At 40.6% G+C, this 23,897-nt stretch overlaps 1 protein-coding gene across 2 annotated transcripts in view; it reads right to left on the bottom strand.

The window, feature by feature from the left end:
* UNC5C (unc-5 netrin receptor C) overlaps positions 1 to 23,897 on the bottom strand; it is a 260,978-nt gene that overhangs the window by 68,818 nt on the left and 168,263 nt on the right. For both annotated transcript variants that reach the window (XM_055796197.1, XM_055796196.1), the window contains exon 3: positions 6,748 to 6,891. In XM_055796197.1, coding sequence (XP_055652172.1) covers positions 6,748 to 6,891 — 144 coding nt within the window. The remainder of the gene's footprint in view (positions 1 to 6,747; positions 6,892 to 23,897) is intronic.

The following is a 23,897-nucleotide window of genomic DNA, read 5'->3' as shown; positions in this document are numbered from 1 at the left end:
ATTCCAAAGACACCTGGCAGCCTGCGGCTCAGGCTGAGCTTGTCTGTAACCCTCCAGCAGCCCAGGGAGCGAGACCTCAGGCTGCCATCATAGGATGGCCATGAAGCAGCATCAGCTTTCACAGCCGAACAGCTGATGGGGACTGGGACAGACTTCTTGGAAGTGCACAACATGTTTTGGGGATGCAGGCTGCTACATCTGCTGACCTGAGGTATGGAATAAGGTAACAGATTTTGCTTGCCATGCTACAATCTGCAAGATGCTTTGCCTGAGCCCAGAACCTTCTCCCCTCTTTTATTCCCTACATATTTACAACCCGAGCAAATGGGAGGTGCACACTCACCAGCCCCTCGTTCTGCCAATGGCATCTGCAGCCAGCTGGGGATAATGCTGCACCCTGATGACTCCTTGGAAACTCACCGCCCGCACGCCTGCAGAAAAAACACTTTTTCCCTTTCCCTCTTCAGCTCTGAGCTAGTTCAGCTGGGTAGTGGTAAGACAAACCACTTTTGCAACACAACTTCCATATGGGCTATGCCTATAATGAAGAACCATCCACTCAAAACATTTAGTATTGATACAACTGTAAAAAATACAAGCAAGCAAGCTTTATTGAGAATTCACTCAGCAAACGGGTTCCCAGGTGTACATCGATAGCACTGTTCTTGTCCTTTTATATTTTTATTTGATAGCTTGATATTTCTTGTTTTTCTTTGTAAGCTTAACCTGCAAACTAACATAGAAACTTAATTCTCTTCATTATTTTATTTGTGATTGAAGATGGAATCCAAAGCTCTTGCTTTTCAAATAAATCCAAATGTAAAGTTCAAATGACCTAACCTCAATAGGTGCCTTTTTTAGATGACAGATATACTAAACGTACTAAAGACAGACATTAGAAACATCAGGTGTACACTGTGTAAATGTAGTATTTTGTTGTTGTTGCTCTTCTGATGCACTAATCTGACTCACACAGCTGGTCACTACCAAAATATACACAAAATTCAGTGAACTTTCTGACTGCATCTATGTTTCACCATTGAACATTAAGCAGACTCTACCGAGAGCTGATAATTTCTTAGGACAGTGTAGGCAGGATCGTCTCAAGGACTGAGGGATTAAATTCATATAAATTCAGTAAAGGGGTTTCCTTCTGGTTTTCAAGCAACACTAACTGTGAAGCCAAGCCCATCTTAATTTATAAAGTCTTAGCTCTTTATTACAAAGCAATGTGATTGGTATTTATTACTGCTACAACTGCATCCTTAAGTCTGGAAGTCAGTCGTGCATGTTCATTTGGGAAGCAGTACAGAAACATGCCTGTCAAGGAAAAGCAGACTGGTAGTTACCAAATATGTTAAATGCTCAGTTAACTTCTCTGCTGCCCTTTCTGTGATCTGTCCTTTTCTCTTCAGTAATCTCAGCTCAAGATCGTGTGCCTCAGTTACCCCTTTATTAACTACAAGCAGCAGACATCTATTAGTAGCAACTTAAATAGTACATAATGAAAGAGTTAAGGTCCTATATCTGCTAACCCTCATACACACTCACCAAAGTGCATAAAACACATTTTGAAGTTATTTTTAATAACCTTCCTACTAAAATTTTCAAGTGATGTCCTTCCCAGCACTCTGGGATGTCCTTATCTCACCATCCGTTCAACTTTATACTATTGCAATGTGCTGTAGCACTTTGGTGGCTACACAAACTTGTCCTTACAGTGTTGCTTGGATTTGGTGTTTGAAGGGGGGGAAGCAAGGCACTGCAGCAATGTAACACAGAGCATGAGCCCCAGTACTAAAAGGTGAGATAACTGAGTGTCAATAAAGAATCTGTGATTTTTTTTTCATATCTGTTTCTTTGTATGACTGCATACCCCTTGTAAGTGTAGATAAACCATCAGATGAACTAGTCTACTTTTCTGTATTGCATTTATCTTATCAGTATACAGTATTTGACACGCATATATTAGCTACATTCCTTTGAAAAAATGTCTGGAGGAAAAAAGGCTTTTAAATAAGTACATGGGAAACTAGTATCAAATTATACAAAAGATTAACAAGAGCAGTTCCTTACTACATCAGGGCTTTTAAAAATGTTATTTAAAAAAAAATCTGATTTTAAGATAATGAATAAAGGAAAAGACTACCCACATTCATTACACCTAAAGAGAACAGAGAATAGAAATTACAGAGAAAGCTTCTTTTTTCTTATAGGCTTTCAACAAATTCAAAATCTGCCAGCAGATTTAGGGCTTGTATATTTTCTCAAGAACAGCACGGGTTAACATTGTGAAGTCAGTGAGGCTAGAGCAACACCAAACTGGAGTAAATGAAAAGTGAGGTTGCTGTATGCACATGGGCTCAAAGCAATTTGTCTTAGCTACCCCTTTATTATCTGATCTAAAAATTAGGTCAAATCCTGCAGCTATTGTTCAGTCTTTACCAGATGTATTTTCCAGTGGGTTTAACTCTACTCTCAGTTACACAGGCTCAGACCTCATTCATCCTTTTAACAGGAATTTTGTCCTGTTGGGTTTTATCTGTTCAATGACATCAGTCTTGTTACATCAAATTCATTTAAAACTCTATATTTGGCTTGGGTTTTTTTCAGCCAAAGGTAAAGCTATACAACCCCCCTCCTTCCTCCTTCTGTCCACAAAGTAACATTTTTTTTAATTGAGCAGACAAACTGTATCAAAACATACTAAGGACTCCTAGTGCTCCTGATAAAATGTGCCTAGAATAAATAAAAAATGTGTGAATAAATAGGAAAGGCGTTTCAGCACTTTCATAGGCCAGTATCTCAGAAAATGTATTATATCTTTCTAGCTTCACCAAGATATACGTTAGGTGTCCCTACTTTTTTTGGTTACTGAGATATCTAGAATGGCAAAGTGAAAATACTAATAAATCTGCTAGTTTAGGAGGATGAAATGCTCCACTCTGTTCCCATGGGGAGACCAACACCTCAGGCAGATTAATTCCACGAAATAGGGAATACCTCCTTTTCAGAAACAGCCTGCATAGAAGGAAGTGTTTTCCAAGTGTACTCATGGTTCAGAAATGCAATGGCAAGATGCTGTTAAATGCCCTGAACACTTAGAGAAGCCAGGATGTTGGCTTTAGACTCAAGAGTCTTTTCCTGTTTAGACTGCTGGCATGAGCAGCCTTTGAAAACCAGCAGCATCTTCACTCCATATTTATAGATTAGTCCTTCCCTGAATAACTGAAGCTCTTGGCTGGAGCGATGTTGCAATTGATTTTCACAGAGAACTTGCATGGACTAGGTTGTTATGTACTTTGTGACACATGCCTGACCCTGCATTAAACAAATACATGCCACTTTTCAAGGATGCACATTTTTCACACTTTCAAATTACTTTTTCAGTTAATTCTATTACACGCTCGGTGAACAGAAATGTTGCATGTTATTTTTTGTTGTTTGTTTTTTTTAACAGAATGCAGCTCCAGCCCTTGAGAGGACACTAATTCCAGAGTAGGACTGGTGGGCATAAGGGAGAAAAGAGAGAAAGAGAAGGAGAAAGAGGAGGAGGAGAAGAAGAGGGTAATGGAAAAGGAGAGAAGCTTTTCTTAATATGCTAGGTATGGCTAGTTATGCTACAGTTGTACCTGTTGAGATGATATCACCAGGTTGACATATTAAGAAATAATAATAAAATTTAAGCAGAACACTTTACATGCTCCAGTTACCACTCACCTTTCCCAAAGTTGTCAGCGCTCACTTTTTGTACCGATTAAAAGTGAAGACTGCACTGGTGACAAACTTTCAACTATAACTGCAGACTATTCTGTTCCTCTTAGATTTTGGACACCCTTAATTTTCTGGATTAACAAATACTGCATAGACCCTATCTTGAATTCCAGTCTCATGGTATATTGTGTAACCATCAGAAGACTTACCAGCTGTTTTTTAAAGCTTAGGGGGAAACAACTATTATATTGCCAGTACAGATACAGTCCTCTGAAGTCAAGGCTGTGAATACATGCATACAGACAGGTATCGGTATATCTGAGTCCACAATTTAAAACAATGATCTTGTAGACCAAATGACATCACAAAGTAAGGCACATGTCCTACATCATCTATCTGAGTTCCTAAAAAATCAGTCCTTAAGTTATCTGAGAAATTTATAGAAATCTGTGAAATTGAAATGGGACAATTTTGCAGAAAAGGCGCTTTTGCTGCTGTTTGAAAATCTGCAGTTTGAGGCCCTAACACTTAACCCTTAATCCCAAGAATTCTAAGTGATTTGCCTGCCTTGCACCTGCTCAAGAACCCCAAATGCAGGAACAGGAGGTTAAAAAAACTTCAGTAAAATACAAAACCATATTTGAGTTACAGGCACATAAAGCTCCCTGGAATTTATTTCATTGGACTGTTCTAAAAACCCCACCAGGACTCTAGAAAAATCACAGAACTGATTGTTCCTCTCTTTCCAAATAATGGTAAGAAAAAGAAGCAAACTGTATTAAGAGCACCTTCAACAGAAATTTGGATACCTGGGAAGAAATGTCAATTGATATAAAATAACTTCAGTACATGTGCAATGATTATGTGTTATATAGAAATAAAGTGCATAGGTATGGCAGTACACAAAAGTTACTTAACTATCAAGTGAAATACGCTCAGACTTCTAAACTGTGTTAATTTAATGGGCATCTGTCAAGGGCTTATTGGCAGGACATGAAAATCTACTTAATTCATTAACTTAGGAGTCATAATCTAAAAAACCTGTTCAAACATTGCTAAGTCTCTCTGAAGTGCTGACTGCTTAGGAGAAAAAAAATTGAAATTGCTCCCTTTTGTTTCAGTACAGAAAATTAAAATCCTCAAAGACTTGAAAGTTTTTCTGCCATGGGAAAGCACTAGGCACATATGTAATGGCATTTCTAATTTTGCAGGAAGACTGTACAATAATTTTAACTCCTCTTATCCCTGGGGGTATTATTCTGTGAGGTTAGTCCTGTACTCTAAAGCACAGGTCATCTATTTGCAGACAGTTACTTGTACTAAAAGCATTCAAAAATGGGTATTTAAATTGAATCTCTGAGATCTGTATCTGGATGTTTACACAGAAGGTAACTCCTCTTTGAGGGCTTAACCACATAATACTGTCTCAAGAACAGAAGGACAATCAATCTTTAAATAAAGAGTTTTAAATGACAGAGGGTCCTTCCTCTAACATGTCTGTGAGAAGCTTTATTTGGCTCGAAGAATTCTATTATCCCATTATACTTGGGCACAGTGCAGGAAATGTAAGTATGCGGCAAGCCCAGCTTCTAATGACCTTTTCTCACAAAATGTGTTTTTGCTGAGGTGAAAACTGCAGAAGAGATACGATTCCAGATGATATATGTTGCTCCCATTATATAAAACTGGATTTCATCATGTGAAAGAGAAATGGGAGTCCCCAGTGTGACTACTCGATTACAAAGAAAAGCACCTCTTTGAAAATTAATGAACATTAAATATTTGTGCAGTCAAATGAAAGTCAGTTTTTGAGGAATTGCTTGCCCTGTGTTCTTGGGGTCTGGTCTGTGAAAGGTTAAAAAAAACCCAACCAACTGAGGTTACTAGCAATGAATAACAATGATGAAATATAAGGGTTGAGATGACCACTTTCAAACTTGTATTACCACTCTGATTACATGGTATGCTAAAGAAACACTTTTTTCTTTGTTAAGGAACAACAGCTTTATTATATGATTGCAGAGATATATATTCTCAGCTTTGCAGAAAAGGAGCTGGGGGTCCTGGTGGACATGAAGGTGACCATGAGTCAGCAATGTGCCCTTGTGGCAAATGGTATCCTGAGCTGCATTAGAGGAAAAGTATTGCCAGCAGGCTGAGGGAGGTGATCCTTCCCCCAATTCAGCACTGGTGAGGCCAGTGAGGAGTACTGGGTCCAGTTCTGGGCTACTCAGTACAAGAGAGACATGGACATACTGGAAAGAGTCCAGCAAAGGGCCACAACGATGACTAGCATCTCTGCTACAAGAAAAGGCTGTGAGAGCTGGGACTGTTCAGCCTGGAGGAGAGAAGGCTCAGGGGGATCTCATCCATGTGTAGAGGCACCTGAAGGGAAGGTACAAAGAGGACAGAGCCAGGCTCTTTTCAGTGGTTTCCCGTGGCAGGAATGGAGGCAACGGGCACAAACAAACACAGGCGGTTCCCTCGGAACATCAGGGAACCCTTTTTCACTGTGTGGGTGGCTAAGCACTGTCACCAGTTGCCCAGAAAGTCTCCCTCCTTGGAGATACTACAAAGCCACCGGCAGTCAGTCCTGGGCAACTGGCTCTAGGTGGCCCTGCTTGAGCAAAGGGTTGGACCAGGTGACCCTCTGAAGTTCCCTTCCAGCCTAAACCATTCTGTGATTCTGTGAAAGGAACAGCTGTCACCCCATTTCACAGCTTGCTTTGGTAATATTCCTACTGATAAGCATCAAACACTTTTCTGGAGACATGTAATTGCTGTACTCAAGAAATACTGCTTTTGATGCTTTCCCTACACACAAAGGAGAAGAATGAGGTTTGACTCTTAAGAAGAGTATCAACTGAAATTCTTATGAATGTTTCGGAAGGCTTTAATTTTAGTATGCATCAATAACTGCAGAAAATACAAAGCCTAACTGGTCGGAAACAAAATCACTCTCCCAAAAGGCAGAGACTCCACTTTTCCTCACCCAAACACCATCAGCTCAACATGCAGGGCAAAGACACTCACATGCGATGCGGACATAGGCTTTCCGGCTCTTGGTGGTGCCTGCAGAGCTCCAGGCCACGCACTGGCACCAGTAATCTTCGGGCCCGAAGAGCTCCTCGACTTGCTGGCGGGAAATCTCAATGCTTACCTCTCGGACAATCAGACCTGTCAAGGTGCAAGTAACGCTGGTCAATATTAGGTTTACAGATAGCAAGGAAAAAGCGTAGGTACAGAAGTCTGCTTGCAAAATTGTTGGGAGACCTTACAGCTCTCTACCGTTATCTACTCGGCAACACGGACTGTCATAAGGATGAGAAGGAAAAAGCCAAACATGTTACCTGCATAATGAAAGAAGTGGGTGAATGAAAAAATAACAACTGGAATTTTGACTTTTATCTCATACCACATGTATGTTAGACAAATAAGAGGAACAGCACTTCAGCTGATATAAATTGTACCATGTCCTCAGGATGATTTACATCAAGTGATGATCCAGCCCAGTTTTATTTTCATATGAATATCATAAAACCACAGAGTCATTGAATTTATAGGACTCCTTTAGCGCTCCTGTATTTCATCTCTTTTTTCTAGACAGATATAGCACAGGGAGAAGTCCTGTTCCCTCCGACACTGAACTGCCCAGGAAAATGGATTTTACTGTTGTGGAAAATGTCGCTATACTCTGTAATGATGGGCACATGTACTGCACTATGGTTATTGCAAGCTGCAGTTTGGGGGCTGTTACTGTCATATATACTACAGATACTGCAATAGCTTTTAGGTGATTTTATAATACAGTGCAATACACTTCATTGCTTGACGGTCACCCTGGCCCTGCCCTCCGTAACACATCTCAGCAAACCCCCCCTCCCCCCCCAAACCCACAGCTGCACCAACAATGACAATGACCCACTCACTAACCTTCCAAGCAGACCGATATTTGCCCACATTTCCCACACAGTGCACTCTGCTGGGAAGCCGTTTTGCTTCTTCTAAGTGCAAGGAAATACTGTGGTATCTCAGACACCACTGCAAGGATCATCGGTAAAGTGTTGATCATCTAACAACAACCACTTGTTTCATACTGACACAATCCCTTTCTCTTCCTCAAAATGCACTGCCTGGTCAAAACACTCCTAATTCCACCCAAGATACTAAGCAGTGGTGGGAGCGAGTGCTTTCACCTCTTGTCAGCATATTTGGTCTTTGTGGCTGATGCCAATCAATAAACTTCTAATGTGTGTCTGCCTGTAGAAAACACCATCGCCATTTCAGAAATGCACTCTTGCTAACAGTCTTGAACACATAAACTCACTTATAAATATTTTGTATAGTGGGACTGATTTTCTTTTTCCTCCCAGAATTGCCAGGAAAGTCAATTGAAAGCTCCTTGGATCACAGCGTGCAGTTTGTCCCCATCATCAAACACCAAAGGGCAGTTCCTCCTGCTGAGCACAGACTCGAGCCCACGGAGGCCAACTACCCTCAGCCTTCTGCCACATAGCTTACAAGACGATATTCATGATGTAAATGTTCCCAATTGTACAGCACAGCGCGTTCCTCAAGCTCTGGAAACCAGTCCAGCCCTTTGATTTGCCTCCAGCCTCACAGAGGCTCCATTCAAGGAGCCAATGATTAATTACTGTTTGTACACAGTTTTGCACTGTCATTGAGGCTGCATGCTGTTTGCATCCAAAACTTGGTTAACAACAGCAGAAAGGAATTAACGCATGTAATACCATAGACTTCTCTGGTGGGAATGCCTTCTAATGAGATGTATTTTCCTGCTAGAGACTATCACAGCCTAACTCCCTTTTTATTTCACTGTCCTTGACATCTTTAACTAGTAAATAATCAGCTACTTTAGGGGAAACACTTAATAGCTTTCCTTCTTCAAATGAAATACTCAAAATGTGGCAAATGCACCCCAAAGAATGGAATTCAAAGTAGTGCATGGGCATTCGATACGCAGTGAACACACTGTGTTATACACTTGTTCTGCTTTGATGAGCTAATTTGGCTCCAAAAGGGGTCTGAGGGATAGCTTTTGTCCTGTTGAGAAGAGCATGAAGAGGGTGGGGAGGGAGCATGTACATTACATGCATAAAAATGGTTATATTTTCCCAGTGCAACTGCTGGTAGCCTAAAGATTACTTCAGTTCATTCCCAGTTTTCATAGCACTAGCCCAGGGAGCCTTTGAAAGTTACAATATTATGTTTTTATAATAAGGCTGATTATGACAGAGCTTGACGGAGCAGTGATCTTTGTTACCCGAGGGCTAGAGCAAGCAGGCTTATAATGACAGTACTGGTTAATAATGATTATGAAACAGTCTTAACATTCAGGACACAAATGCCATTTTCTGATAGACGGCTGAAGATACAAAACCATATGATAAATAACTTCCACTGAACCGACCAGCAGAAGTTTTTATCTCTGACTTCCTGAGATGCTTTCCTGTTCAAATTAACAAGCTACTCCAGGTAATGTCTTTTGGGACAGCTGTGAAGTACTGATAGGTTTTAGGTTATTCAAAGTAATTTGGCCTTTGATCTTTGAGCAGTATCAACAGATGTGCCATGACCAAAGAGATGCACACCTTCTCTACATACTAAACAGATGCCGCACCTTTCTGCTTACAAGCAAAAAATATCAGTGTCTTTGTCTCTAAGGTAAATTATTTTTCCTAGAGTTCAAAATGTATCAAACCAGTAGGCAATGTCATGAGATCATCTGGGATGTAAGGATCCATGGCCAGAACGTGAAGCTGGTTCCACCACTCCTTCCCAGCATCTCCCACTGGCACCTCATTGCACATACAGCCACATCAATTTAGGAGAAACCTCTCACCAGCTGAAATGCACCAAGCACGCACCCAGCCTCAGACGCTGGGGCAAGCACAAAGGGATACGTTTCCCTTGTACCAACTCGCAATCATATTCCTTCTGCTAACACACTTCAACATAACGCCTAACAGAAAATCTCTTTCTAGGCTAGATTACAAAAACCACAATTTACTGAGATACCTCAGACAGCAACTGCCTGGTTACCAGCTGACATACTGTGGTACATCAGATTTCACAGAGGAGCTGGTACAGTCTGTCTGCTCTTATTCAGGAGAGTATCGCTTATCCACCTCACGTGGGCACCAAGTGCAGGACAACCCTGGTATGATGACTTCAAACAGAGATCTTCATCTTATCCCTGTCGAAGCTGTTTCTGCTTCTACATCAAAGAACAGTAGCTGGAGTCATAAAAAAAGAGAAAAAAAAAAAAGAAAAAAAAAGACAACCCATGTCTCAATATTTCCAGACAATGTGATGTGCTGTGCCTGTAGTTCAGGCAACTCTTTATCAGATTGTTTGATTACAGGTGAGCGCACGAATTCTGAGTGCAAAATTAGAAGTCACTTTATAAAATGAGTCCCTATATTTTGCCTAAATATATTTAACACAAGACAGATTAAGAGATCAGCCATAACTTGTGCAGCATATACCTTACCTGGTATTGTCCAATTTCACTTTGCCACATTACTGAATAACAACATGTCACCCTCTCACAGAGAATATCTCCTCTACCTTACCTTCTTTATTAGAAATATATTGAATATTTGAGTCCAGTTCATCATATGTTTAAGCTATACAGCAGGTGAAGTTATACAGCATAAATGTTTTCTTAACAACACTTGAGTAAGCTGCACATTTCCACAATTAATATAAACACATAGATGGTGGCACAATCCACAAGAAGTCAGGATCATCCTATTTTAAAACAATGCAATAAGAACGACAGCTGAAGAGAGGTAACAGAAATGTGGGCAGCTAGAATGCTTGACAGATTCCTTCTAATGTGTATAAATCCATAAAAAGCACCTATATAGTATTTGTAACTTGTACTCTCCCTGTTATGAATAGCTAGAATATGACAGGGAAAAGCATTTGCTTGCACTGTCCAAACTTGATTTGCATTCAGCAAAGTGAGAACTGTTTCTGTAGCCTCGTGCAGCCCATCTGGATCTTGGGTATGAAGACAGCTACGTGAAGATATTGGGTCTAATTATCACCACCCTATTTCTGGCAATAAGAAGATTGTGAAGAGAGGAACCTTAAAATGAAAATGCAGAAAATAAATTTAATTTAAAACAATCCTCCAAAATAAACAGTAATTGTATCTTAAGATGGTTCACAGAAAAAAAACCACAGATCCTTAAAAATGCATCCCCAGGTTGCTGGGCTCTTTCTGCACAAGCATTTCTTTTCTGATCTCAGTGAATAACTGCAGCATTCCCAAGAGAAAAAGTAATGTAGGAAGATTTACAGCTTGAGTATGAGGAACTAAAAAAAATCTCAGGAAAAAACAAAAGCAACAATTATTTGCTGTCCTCTCTGGGTCCTGAGCATACAGGATCTGCTGGGTCATAAACGGTGTCACAAAGTTTGCTCAAGGCTGGGACTGTTTATACACACAGATCAGTCATATTTAATACGCTTACCTAAACCTGGCACCAGAAAAAGACATTACATTGGTGGAACTTCCCTAAAGACAGGTCCAGAGCCCTGCAGCTGTTAGGAGACTAAATAAACTGGTATGCTGGGTTTGGCTAGGATAGGGTTAATTTTCTTCATAGTAGAAAGTATGGGGATATATTTTGGATTTGTGCTGAAAACAGTGTTGATAGCACAGGGACATTTTCATTATTGCTGAGCAGCGCTTGCACCAAGCCAAGGCCTTGTCTGCAACGAGGCTGGGGGTGCACAGAAGCTGGGTGTGACACAGCCAGGACAGCTGACTCCACCTGACCACAGGGATATTCCATACCATATGACGTCTGCTCAGCATATAAAGCTGGGGGGAGAAGAAGGAAGGGGGGGACGTTTGGAGCGATGGCGTGTGTCTTCCCAAGTCACCATTATGCGTGATGGAGCCCTGCCTTGCTGGGGATGGCTGAACACCTGCCTGCCCATGGGGAGTGGGGAATGAATGCCTTGTGTTGCTTTGCTTGCGTGCGTGGCTTTTGTGTTACCTGTTAAACGGTCTTTATCCTGACCCATGAGTTTTCTCACTTTTACTCTTCTGATTCTCTCCCCCATCCCACTGGGGCAGAGCGAGTGAGTGGCTGTGTGGGGCATGGTGGTCACTGGCCAGAGTAAACCATGGCAACTGGTCTAGGATATCCTTTTGCACCTAATAGTTTTCTGTCCATGTGAGGACAGAGGATAGCTTTCAAAAACGTTCAGGGTGCTTGGCATAATAAATCTGAGATTATGTCCCATGAATTAAATAGGTTCTCCAAAAATGACAATTTTTTTTTTCATATTTAGTAACACAGCACAAACAATTATTAATTTCAATAAAATAAACATATTCCTGGGACTAATACAACTTGGGCTCTGAAAAGGAGTACAACGGAACCAGAACTTTACTTACTTCTGTATTTGCACATTAACGGGGGATTAACAGGTGATGGGGCAGAGGGAGCCTTTGCTGAGGCTGCCCACTACTACTGTGTGCAGCAGAGGAGAGACACTGCCTGATGGTATATCTCAAAATAAAAATTACCACCCCCTCCTGGAGCAAAAGGAAGTGTGAAGAGGGAATTGTGCCTTATATATATGGTCTTTTATTATAAGCTGTATCCTAGAAACACAATCAAGCAAAGACACACTTCATTCACACCATCCCCAAGCACTTAACTTAGCTGGCTCTACAAACTGTGAGATAGATTATCTGGTCTTCAGAGGCAGAAATGTTATCTTTTTTAATGTATGCAAATGTAATGTAATTGTATGATATTATGGCAGATTATTAGTAACTGAAATAATAACTCATGGGTTCCACATTGCACCCGCTGAAGTAATTGGCAAATTTCCTAATGATTTTAATAGGAGCAGATTTGCCAATCAGACTCACTTCTTTCCAGAGAGAAACAAAGATGTCTTATAGGGTTCTGCAACCATATATGACTGTGCAAGACAATATACGATCACTGTAAACATCTGAAAACAGAAGATTATTATCAACTAATCAAACGTAATTATCCAGCCTGGAGTTAGTCTAGGTCACAGAGTTGGTATCTATACCTCATTGGGCGTTGTTCTGCCAAGAAATTATTTTGATGTATTTTGGCTGCCATAAATGTTAGACATTTGATATTAATACCCCGCATGTGTGAAAATATTCTTCAGGACTTTGATAGAGCAATTTTTGTGGAAGCATTATACTGGCATGTGTTTGACCCTCTGGCACAACACTAAAGAGGAGCTATTTAGTTGCAAGACTAAACTGAACTCACGAACTCCAAGAAACTGCATGGATAATTTGTTTATTTTCTCTGTAAGTAGAAGTTCAAACAATTTCAGTGCTTTGTGCTTTCATTTGCCCAAAAGGTATTTCATTAATTAGTAATCACATATGCCATAGAACACATTTCTCAAGGAGATGGAACTTTATGACCCGTTGGTCTGCAAAAAGACATTACTGTAATACATGCTTATAGATTGCAGGTGTATTGCAGCCACTGTAAATAATACAGAAATATAGCCCATTTTCATGCAGGTAACTTGCAACCCTTTACATGTTCAATTTCTTGAAATCAGTACTCAGAGCACCCTCACAAACCTGCTGTTCAGTGCTGTAGGCTTCCTCTCTGCTCAGACAGGCACAGATTCTGCCTCACTGCATGCACCCTCAGATGCCCCTTACTGCTGTGCAGTGGGGACACAGAGGGCAGGGACAGCTTTTCTTAACAACGTAGAAGAGGCTTCGGGGACTCAGCAGCAAAACGGCTCTGGGGGAGGGGGATTCCTCCACATGTCCATGCAACACATGGTGTTACAGAATGGAATTATATGGCATGTAACTTAGAAAACCACAGTGTCTCCATATTCAGATCCTTAACCTATACATAGAGAAAAATGTGGTGGCTTGCTCAGTCTGAAAATAAATCAGCGTCAGTCTGAAACAGTCCATGCTTTCTGGCTCACACTTCCTTTTCTAGCTGTTAGGAGTAGGAGAGGGACATGAGGGAATATGTACGAATGTTGCTCACTTACGACAGAATTGAATGACAGCAGTATACACACTTTTTAAGGCACGATGAGGGTGGAAGGAGAATCCTGATACCAAAAAAGAAAATTGGAGTTTTGCAATAATTTCAGGAGGGGCTGGATTATATCTCCACAGTATTTGGCAAAAAGGATGAAAGCATTTTCAGTTCTCATAGTCCCCATCTGTCCTACATTTCATACAAAGCTTCATCCAAAAATCCTTAAAACATCATCATATTTTTTCTTCATGAAAGTAACCAAGACCATATTCCAAAGTGGTATGACTGTAAGCAGACTTAAAAGGTAAACAGATTGCTTTCTTATTATGCCATCATTTGTCATTAGATTGTTCTCTGATGGTAAAACTTAAGTGACTAAAGACAAAAATTATGATCTTTTTACTTACCAATAGTCCAGGATGACCTGTCTAATTCATTTAATTGCTCAACACAGGTGCTATAGAAAACCTGTCTCTATAGCACAAGGCTGCTCACCTTACTTGGTGAAATAACCTTTCTACAAAGATAAAAATAAAATCAGTGCTATGTCAGAATTGAAATTTATTTACCCTCTTGCAGAAATGGATCCCTCACAGTCAGAGTTATTCCACTCAAACATACCAGAGTACTTAAGCTATGGTGTTTATAAAATGAATAAATAGGCTATGCACAAGAAGAATGGCTTCAAATATTAAAGTTCTTGCTGAGAAAAATGTGCTCTGTGCATCCTAATGGGACAGAGATGATTGCATGATGGCACACTTTGCCTATAGCTTATTTTCTATATAGAGTATCTGTAATCTTAACAAAAGATAGATAGACAGACAGATATCTAGAGATAGTTTAAAAGAGCAAACAGCTTTAACACCTACTAATCCTTCACGCTGTGATTGCATGCACCTGGTCTTGCCTCAGTACTGCTTTTCTCTAAATTGTGGCTGGCTGGTGATATGAAATGACTGCATGAAGTTCACAAACTATTTTCCACAATTATTAGCTTAAATATTTAAATTAAAGGCTTCCGGCTATTTTGGCTCTCTTCATAACTTTCCCCTTAGGAAACAGATACGTTCTTAACTCAAATTATACAGATGAAGGCAATAGCCTAAAAAAGTCAAGTTTGCCTTTAAACCGATGTCAAGTTTGCCCTGGTTTGCATCAGTTACCTACGGTATCTAATTACCAGCTAATGGTAGTGAATTAAGCTGGAATCCCAGCTCCCCTACTATTTTTTAACTGACTTACACAAAAAATTACAAACGGCTGCCTTCAGAGGGATTTTACTTTGAACTGGAATTAAAGAACACGCGTTCTGTTTGAGTTTTATTTTCTTTTAGTTAAAACCAGGCCTTTTTGTTCTTTTCCCACTAACATCTGAAGGACCAAATTGTGTAAGATGCAGGGAAGATTTCAAAACTCAATTCTTGAACGCTCATGGAACACAAATTGCGTGCCCTGGTCCCTGCCAGCGTGGTGGAGGTGGGCAGTACGGAGCTGTGGGCTCCTTCCTTGGGGGAAGGTAAACTGCTGTCTCCTCCCGCAGCCAAGCTCAGCAGCTGACTGCTCCACATCACCCTTGAACTACTGCTGTTTAATACCTTAGAACAGTATTGGATTACTTGTTCTCAGCCGAGAAGCAGTTCAGAGACAAAGAAAAAACACCTCCCCCCCTTTTTTTGTAATGGAGGCCATTTTCTGGTTGACGGCATTTTTTGCTAATATGCACAAATTGCTCCAAAATGTGTTGTTCTCTTCCACATGTAACAATGTGCCTATTGTTGCAGCTTTCTTTTTTACTTTTTCCTGGTACAAAAGTAATAATCATGTTCCAACGTAGCAGGACTCTAAAGAAAACCTTACTACAAGCATATTCAACCACAGGCATCATCATTTCTGAACTCACATAGGCTGAGGTCTAGCAGCAGAAACAAATGTGAGGCAAAGCATCCCGACCCAAGCACGCCTGAGCAACGGCATCTGAGCAATTCTCTGCCAAGCTGGTGTGACTTACAAGGAGCAGGAAGAAGAGAGGTTATTGGCATAGGAAAGCATGAGCTCTTAGCAGTTCCAGCTTTTGGGTCAAAGCCCAATTTTCCCTTCTTTCGGCTGAGGCACGTGCAGCTGAGAAAAGATGTTGCTTTTTTTTTTTTTTTTTCCAAGGGCCAGGAAAAAAAATGTGCCAGTGGTTCATGTTTTACTTAAAGCTGCAGTTGAGTCTTCACAAAGAAAATCTGTGCACTTTTTAATTCTGGTTCAGAGGATTTACATGCTCTTTCTAATGATCTGGGCCTTCAGCAGTGGGTAATGCTTCCCAGTCCCCAGCTTAGTGCTCATGCAAAATTGAAGCACTTTTGAGGCAGTTTAGAGCCTACAGATGAATCTCAATGTGCAGGCAAAAAGAAATACTGGTTATTTAGCACTTCACTAGCAGAAGCCGAGGAAATTATGAGAAAAAAAACAAATATCTATTGAACTTCAAACATCTGGGAAGCCAACTGAGAGCATCTGAATTTTGAACAGTGTGTTTACATTCCCTTTGCATAGTGGAGCAGGGGGCAGGGAAATGAACAATAAATGGGTTTGCGCATTATTTTTTATATAAAAATATACACCAAGTTGTATACGTATTGACATATATTGCTGACATATTACTGACATATACATGTGTGTATATATATGAAATACATATCTGAACATGTACTTATGTACCACACCCACTCTGTGTGGCTTTGAGAAGCAGAGACAATGTGAAAATGCCTTATTTCTGTGAACTTGATGCGATGACACAGTTCAGTGGCTGGTGCAGCTATTGTAGGAACAAGGACAGTTGCAACGTGACACAAGGTGTCACTCGGGAGCCTTCCTCAGCAGTTGTTTTCCTATTTTTCAGTCTACAATGTGCAGGAACAGCAGGCTGGGGGAGAAGTGTAAAAGCCCCACCGTTTTTTGCCATTGTTGTTCTGCATGCTAGGGATGGCATTTCACAGCTGACTTAAGTATCTTGAAAAAAAAAAATATTAGAAAAAGAGAAGTGAAAAGGCAAGCAACTGCTTTCAAAGCAGCTTTGTCCAGTGCACCATTAAGTGACTTTGTCCAGACAGAGATGAAGCTCTGTGAATTTACTGTCTGCTCCCCCATCCAGAGTGTTTTCAGGACTGTGCCAGGGCAGCAGTCAAAACATCAGCTCCTGAACAGCAGGAGATTTTTCTTAGTTTGTAGTGAATAAAAGAGTCATCGCAGGAAGGCATGTGAAAAGGCAGCCTGGTGGTCACAGAAGTCATTTGGTGTGTACGTGTCTCTGGATAGAGCACAGCTCTATCCCTGTCAGCTACAGCAAGGCACCAGGGATGTGAGCAAGTTGCTCTATAGATCCATGCGACTTTTGACATGAAAATACACCTTTTTCACTATGTAAGTAAATGCCATCAATAGTATTCCTGTAATTCTGGCTGCCTCTTTTTTTTTCTTTTTTTTTCTTTTTTTTTTTTCTTCTGGGTACCCACTCTGACAGAATTCCAATACTGGTTTCCATCTTAGTTGAAGAACAAAAGGATTAAAACTAACCCCCCCAAAAAGCCTGGTCCACTTCTAGGCATTATTATTCTTCAGGCCCAGCAATCCTTACTCCTCTTCAGAGGAGGGCAGAACAACTGACCCAGGTGCAGTGTCAGCACTCATTATGGAAACATCGTTATACAAGTCACTGGGAAGGCAAAAGCAGCAATCAACCAGCCGAGATCCTCTCTAAAATCAAAACCTGGAAGCAAAAAATAGAAGAGTCTGCAAGGACCTAAAGATCAGTATTCAGGGGAAAGAAGAGACACAGAAGTGTCTGACAAAAGACTCCCTTTCTGCTCTCACAATCAAAATATTAAGAAGGATGAGAAGTTATGAGAAATTGTGAGAGGCATCCCATCAAAACCTGATGAGAAAGAGCTGTACATAACCTTGCAGGTGAATGGCAGTCCTGCTGATACCTACCACATCATGCTGCTCATTTATGTACGAATCAGAAATGCGTAGGAGCGACAAAATGAGCACAGGCAGTGAACCCGCAAAGGTAGCACAAAATTAGATCCTGTACAGGTCAGAGCTGCATATGACAGCTACCTCTCCTTCTCTTAGATGTCAGTGATGATTTGGTACCCTACGCGCATCATGAAGAAAGCCTCACTAAATCTGATCTATGTGCAACAGTTGTTCCATACAAATGTCTTTTTAAAGAAAGAGAAAAAGAAAAGGATTTCTTCAATGTAAAATTAAGCAATAGGAATTCTTCAGAGAATTATTTCACTGTCTAATGAGCTAACAGAGGAAAAAAGTAGAAGATACTACTCAGGTAACTGAGATACAAGCTTACACAGACATCGAGGGAATCAAGACAACACTTAAATGTCTTGCATAGCGATCAAGACCCCAGTGTCTCTAAACAGCTTCAGAGCACGTCTACAGCGGCTGCATTAGACTATAACTTGCTCTCATTGAAGAAAAAAATACGGTATAATTTTGACCTTTCACTTTCCTGAATATTTTCAGGTGAAACTACAGACCTATTAGTCTTACTCATTCTCATATTTAATTAACTGAAAAAACTACATTTATAGGACACAAATGCACTTTTGTTTGACAGCACACAAGACCTTGGCTCTGCTCTTCTTTTCTGCCATTCCTGTATGCAGAAAACAGTTGTTTTCCATTTAGGCCAGCAGACACAGGATGGAGACTAACCTCTGGGACTTGCTTTGGTATTTATTAGCCTTTCAGGCACCAGACCACCCTCACCATGCAGGCTCCAGATCCCACACAAAGGGCGTTCAGCTCCAAAGGAGCCAGGGAACACAGATGGAAGCATTGCTGTGCAAAGCCATGGCTAGTCTGAAGCCCTGGTGGGTGGACTGATATCTGAAGATGGACTTCAGGGAATTAATGGGATTACGACTGTGTAACAAAGGGTTTAACGAAGGGAAAACTTGGAGGGAGACAAGGTGTAGGCTGGAAATATTCAGAAGGGTATCCTTGAATGCTTCAGATGAATGCACTAAGCATCCATATTCCTCTCATTATTATTTTAAATAACTTTATTTCCTGTCTTTTCTAGAAGCCCACAGGAAACCGTCAGGACAATTAAGTGAACAGCTGCAGACAGAAAGTTAATGCTGCAATAAGAAATGAATAAATATCCTAAAGCTTTTATTTTTTGGTCCCAAAGCACTTTGCAGAGGTAAATAACAGAGACATTGAGTGATCTGCACAGAGACAGGTGGTGCATTTACAGAAAATCTGGAATAGGCAAATGCCCCCTCCCACTGGCCCATCCTTACTGAAGAGGAAGAGCATGAGCAGGATTACCATGCGGGAAGAGTAGCTCCCTCTGGACCCCCCTGTCAGTATTCGTGAACACCCTGAAGGATAGAGCAAGTGCAGAGGCTGGAAAAGTCACCTCAGTCAGCTTAGCAGCCTGAGCCCAGAGGGTTCATGGGGTCCAGGCTGCTGCCTGTAAAGGTGGCTGGGCACAGCTGCAGACAAAGAGATGCTGGATAGGACAGCATCAGCAGAACAGCAAGTGTCCATGGCTGTGAACATGTGAAGAAGGTGTCTAGGCCTACAAGCTAGAAGAAGCCTTCCACAAGGACTTACAGGGACAAAAATTCCACATACAACAGTTGGATTAAGAAAGACATTAATGGTACGTTAATACATGTATTGCAAGTGAATACTACAGTCAGTAGAGTCTACACTCAAAATCCTCAGTCTTTTGCAGGCTTCTGTACAAAAAGACAGTCTCCCTGGGTTCAGGGTGGTTTTGTAATGCCTGTAAGCAGATTTCCCTCTGGAAGCAAATATCTGGCCCAATGTTGTTATTCTGTATATAAAAAAATCATTTCCCTTCTTTAAGTCAGGACAGACATCAGTGATTTGTACACTCGCTTCAACAAAAATAACCACCATTTTTAATGTATATCCTAGAAAATGGTGATTCTCTGCCTCTCTGTGAGTGTGTTTCTTCTGAAGCTTCCAGAATGACTTTTTTTTCTATCAAAACATACTAATTACTCAAGATAAAAGTGGAAACTTTGCCTGCTTGCAAAAAATGTCTGCAGCAGCTTTGTTGTCAGGTATTCCCTTGATCTGGTTGTGCTGGGGACCACGTTCCCAGTAGCTGATTTTGAAGACACAAACTGCAAGAAGAGAGAACTTCTCTTGCAGCGGTGATGGGCATGGGGCTCCTCTTCGCTGGGAGAGCTGCTTCCCAGACCACGGGAGTGACAGAAGAGAGAAGACAGCCCGAGTGACATACAAAATGCTGCAACCTAGATGTCAAATAGGAAAAAAAGTGTGGGCTTGTTCATATACTTCTGTGTAAGTAAGCAGCCTGTATTTCCCTGGAGAATTCCAGTTCTTTGGAGAAATAAGAGTTATATACCCCTTCCTGCATCAGCTGCAGCCTTTCAGACCATACATATAAACACGTTTCACTTATAGCATCCCTCCACAGAGGGTAAAGACTTCGAATTACTAAAGAAAATGGACTGTAGTATCAATTCCAAGCCACATCTTAAAACTATTAACAGAAGCATTTTGGAAGAGATACACAGATACACTTTTAAATTTCCTTGAAACGAGTTGGATTGGGGCAGAGTATTGAAGGAGCAGAGCTAAAAATTGGCAATATGTTGCTGAGAAATAATTATTTTGAGTTGAGGTGCTTGATGTTTGTAATGGATTTGATCCAATGATAAACAGAAAATAAAATTACTTGTGACAACAGTGGAATGAAAACAATCCTTATTTATGATATGTGGCTAACCTTACTAACATAACCCCAAGGTATTCTAACGCAGAGAGTCAAAATATTGCAGGCTAAGTATAACTGCAGCATTTAGCATCACTTGCCATCTCCTTATTGAAGTTAGTAGGGATACTGGCCACATTTGTTCAGAAAAATAGCTTTTTTCCTTATCTTTTGGACTCTGGAAAAATAATACAGATAATTAGGAGGCTACAGCAGGTCAAGAAGCAAAAAGAGATTAATTAAGGAAGATGTGCAGAGAGGGAAAACAGTAGTAAGGAAAGGAAGAGCTGTAGGTCTGAGAAAACAAGTAAAACACTACCCCTCCACGTTCCTCTCCCTGAGCTATGCTTACATGGGGGTACAACACATTTGAATTTTGTATTTGGGCTCCCAAATTAAGTTATTCAACACTGTTATTCAAAGAACTGCTACACTTGGAAACAACAGCCTTTCCTATTTGTAAAAAATACTAAGCCAAACAAGCACAACTTCTCAAAATGAGAGGCTATATGATCTTTGCTGTGTAATTTAAAGTTGCAGCTTAAAAAACGTCCAAACAAGCTGATGTGACTTTTGTCATTAGGGCAATGCAGCCTTCTAAAATAAAATCTGGTATCACAAACACCAAAATAAGCACTTTTCATGACATGTACACACAGAGAGGAAGATAAAGCCAGAAGAGCAGAGACAGTCACTGTGGAGGTTTCCCCATTGCTGTCTTGGCTGCAGCATCTTGTAAGAGCTGTTTTAAAGGCAAAAGGGCATACGTCAATCTTTGATCTTTCTGTTGAGAGGGTGATCTATTAAAGACTTAGCTAGCTGGGTACCTGCTCCCTCGACAGGCTGCCAAACCCATTTCTTAAGGTAACAGCCTCCTATCTCCCAGATCAATGCTGACCCTGTGTCAAAAGCTCAGTCTCCTTTCATCAAATCTGCAAGTCACCCAAAAATTCTTTAATAATGGGGAAAGGTAACGGTGGGAGGTAAGCACTGGAATCACAGTGGCAGCTATGTAAAGAAACTAAAACAAAGAATTCCAAGATTTCTGTCTGAAAGGAAAAGCATATTCATCTGCCTCAGCACAGTTTGAAAAACCCTCTTATTCATAGAAAAAATATTATTCTGAACTAGACTCCAACTTCATTGTTTTCACTGATCTATGGGGAGGCAAAGAACTGAAGCAGCAGCTGAAAAGAAAGTTCTTGGAGCTACCTGTCCTCCTTGCTGAAGGATGGGTGGCACTGGGGTTGCTCCTGGGGGCCATTAGGTCTTCAGAGACCTGCTTCTGAAGGCAGGACATAAGAAAAAGGAATGGTGACTTCATCTGCTACTTAACAGAGCATACTTCTTCTCTGAGATTGCACAGATAAGCTTGTTCATTAGCTGGAGCCTCAGGCCAGGCTTGAGTCCTTATTCTGTCTTGCAGCTGTTTGAGAACATGGAGGAGGGCATCAGCCAGCTCCCTGAGCCTTTCTCTCCCTATGTAGCCCAGCAAAAGAAGACAGAAGTAGGCAAACAATAATGCTGGCTGAATTGCCCAATATGTCTATTTAATTAGCACTTAGAAAAGTCCCAAATGTTTTCTCCTTGCTTGAAAGAGAGAGAAGGAGAACATGTCACTGGCATTGTAGAGGGCAAGAGGGGTTTTATAGATCACTTCATCTTAATAGTCATGGAGAAACTATTACAATGCATATCCAAATTGAAAAGACAAAACCAAGATCCCTGTAGTCCTGATTTTTCTCTGTTGTACATCTGTGGGATATGGGGTTTGATTTAGCAGCATTTAATCCCTCTGGACAAGTGAAAAGGGTGCAGGACACTGATTTTCTATGCATCCATAACTCTCCCACCACTGCAGAACTGGTATGTTTGTGTCTGAAAATACTTCTCCATAAAAAGCACACAAGCAAAATAAAATCTTTTGGCATAGCTGTTTTCAGAGGTACAGTGATTTGGAAAATGTGCATAAATTGCTCTAACAGTTATTGATGCCAATGAGCTTCCTGCCCTGTGACAATGGAATTTTCTTGCCCCCAAAAGCATCAGTTCTGCCAGGTTCCTTTTGTTGCTGTTATCTTTTATGACAATCAGCCATAAAATCAAATGTGTTCCCTCGAAACAACTTTCATCTTTGTTTTTTAAAACCAGTGTTCTTATTCTTTACATATATTTTTCCACATTAATGGGAAAATACTCCAGTTAAAAAAGTAAAAAGGACCGTGCCCTGCCTTGTATTTCATGTACAGGAAACGAGAGCATCAAAGATATGCACTAACAATTTTCAAAGCACCCATTTGACTTCTTTATGAAAATGCTTAGTTCTTTCCATAAAGAGGAAAAATTTCAGCAAGCCTTAGGATTAAAAAACAGAATGTAATGATCTTCTATGTGAAGCTTCTGGCTTCTCAGACTCAGTCATATGAATTTCTTTTTTTGCAAGGCACTCTTTTCAGTCTAATTTAATTAAATAAAGTGGTACTAGAACACCCTGTCACTATTACTGTTCTCATCCTCTCCAGCCAGAAGGCAACTCCCACAGAGTTCCTGTGCATGTTCTTTACACTGATGCTTTACCCACTGTTTAAAAATATCACACAGTGCAAAGTGCATATAACTTAGCTCTTATTTTGTACCCTCTCTTTGTTAAAAACAAAAAACAAAACCCCAAACAACACAACAAAACAAACAACCAACAACAACAACAAAAACCCCACAGGAAAATGATGCAAATATTAATTTTTCTCTCATAAAAATTAACTTTCTTAATATATTCAACATTTCCGTCTAGCTGCTCTCTTCCATGAGATCTTGGCTGCACTCTCATTCCATCTCGTGCCACTGCTAATGCTGTGCTGTTGTCTCTGGTTTTACCAATGACAGAAACAAATTTGCCTTATAAGAAGAGTTAATCACCTCCACATAGATTTCATTCCTAGGCACGGGCTCAAGTCCATGAACACATAATCTTTTGCAAATCAAAACCTATTTCTCTCTTTCATGCATCATTTACATTCCTAAGATGATGTACTGCTAGCATCACACCTGTATTTTCGTCTTCTTTCTTCCTGATTATCCACCCTTTAGAAAAGAAAGCACAGGTGACCTTTACTTTTTTCCTCTCATTTATTTTATCGTCTTGTTTCCCTTTGCTTTTCTACCTAAAGAACTAAAAAGAAGAGCAGGATCAAAAACAGCAGCAGAAGACCTCCTCAGCATAGTGCTCTTCCTCATATTTAGGCAGAACAGACCTTGAGAATGGTAAAATATCTGGAAAGGAGAATGCATCCAGTTTTCCGTTGCTGGGATTACATGACTGACCCATGTAGAAA

Source organism: Falco peregrinus, chromosome 2 (assembly GCF_023634155.1).
Source record: "Falco peregrinus isolate bFalPer1 chromosome 2, bFalPer1.pri, whole genome shotgun sequence".
Lineage (NCBI taxonomy): Eukaryota > Metazoa > Chordata > Aves > Falconiformes > Falconidae > Falco > Falco peregrinus.
This window is presented reverse-complemented; position numbering and strand designations above follow the sequence as displayed.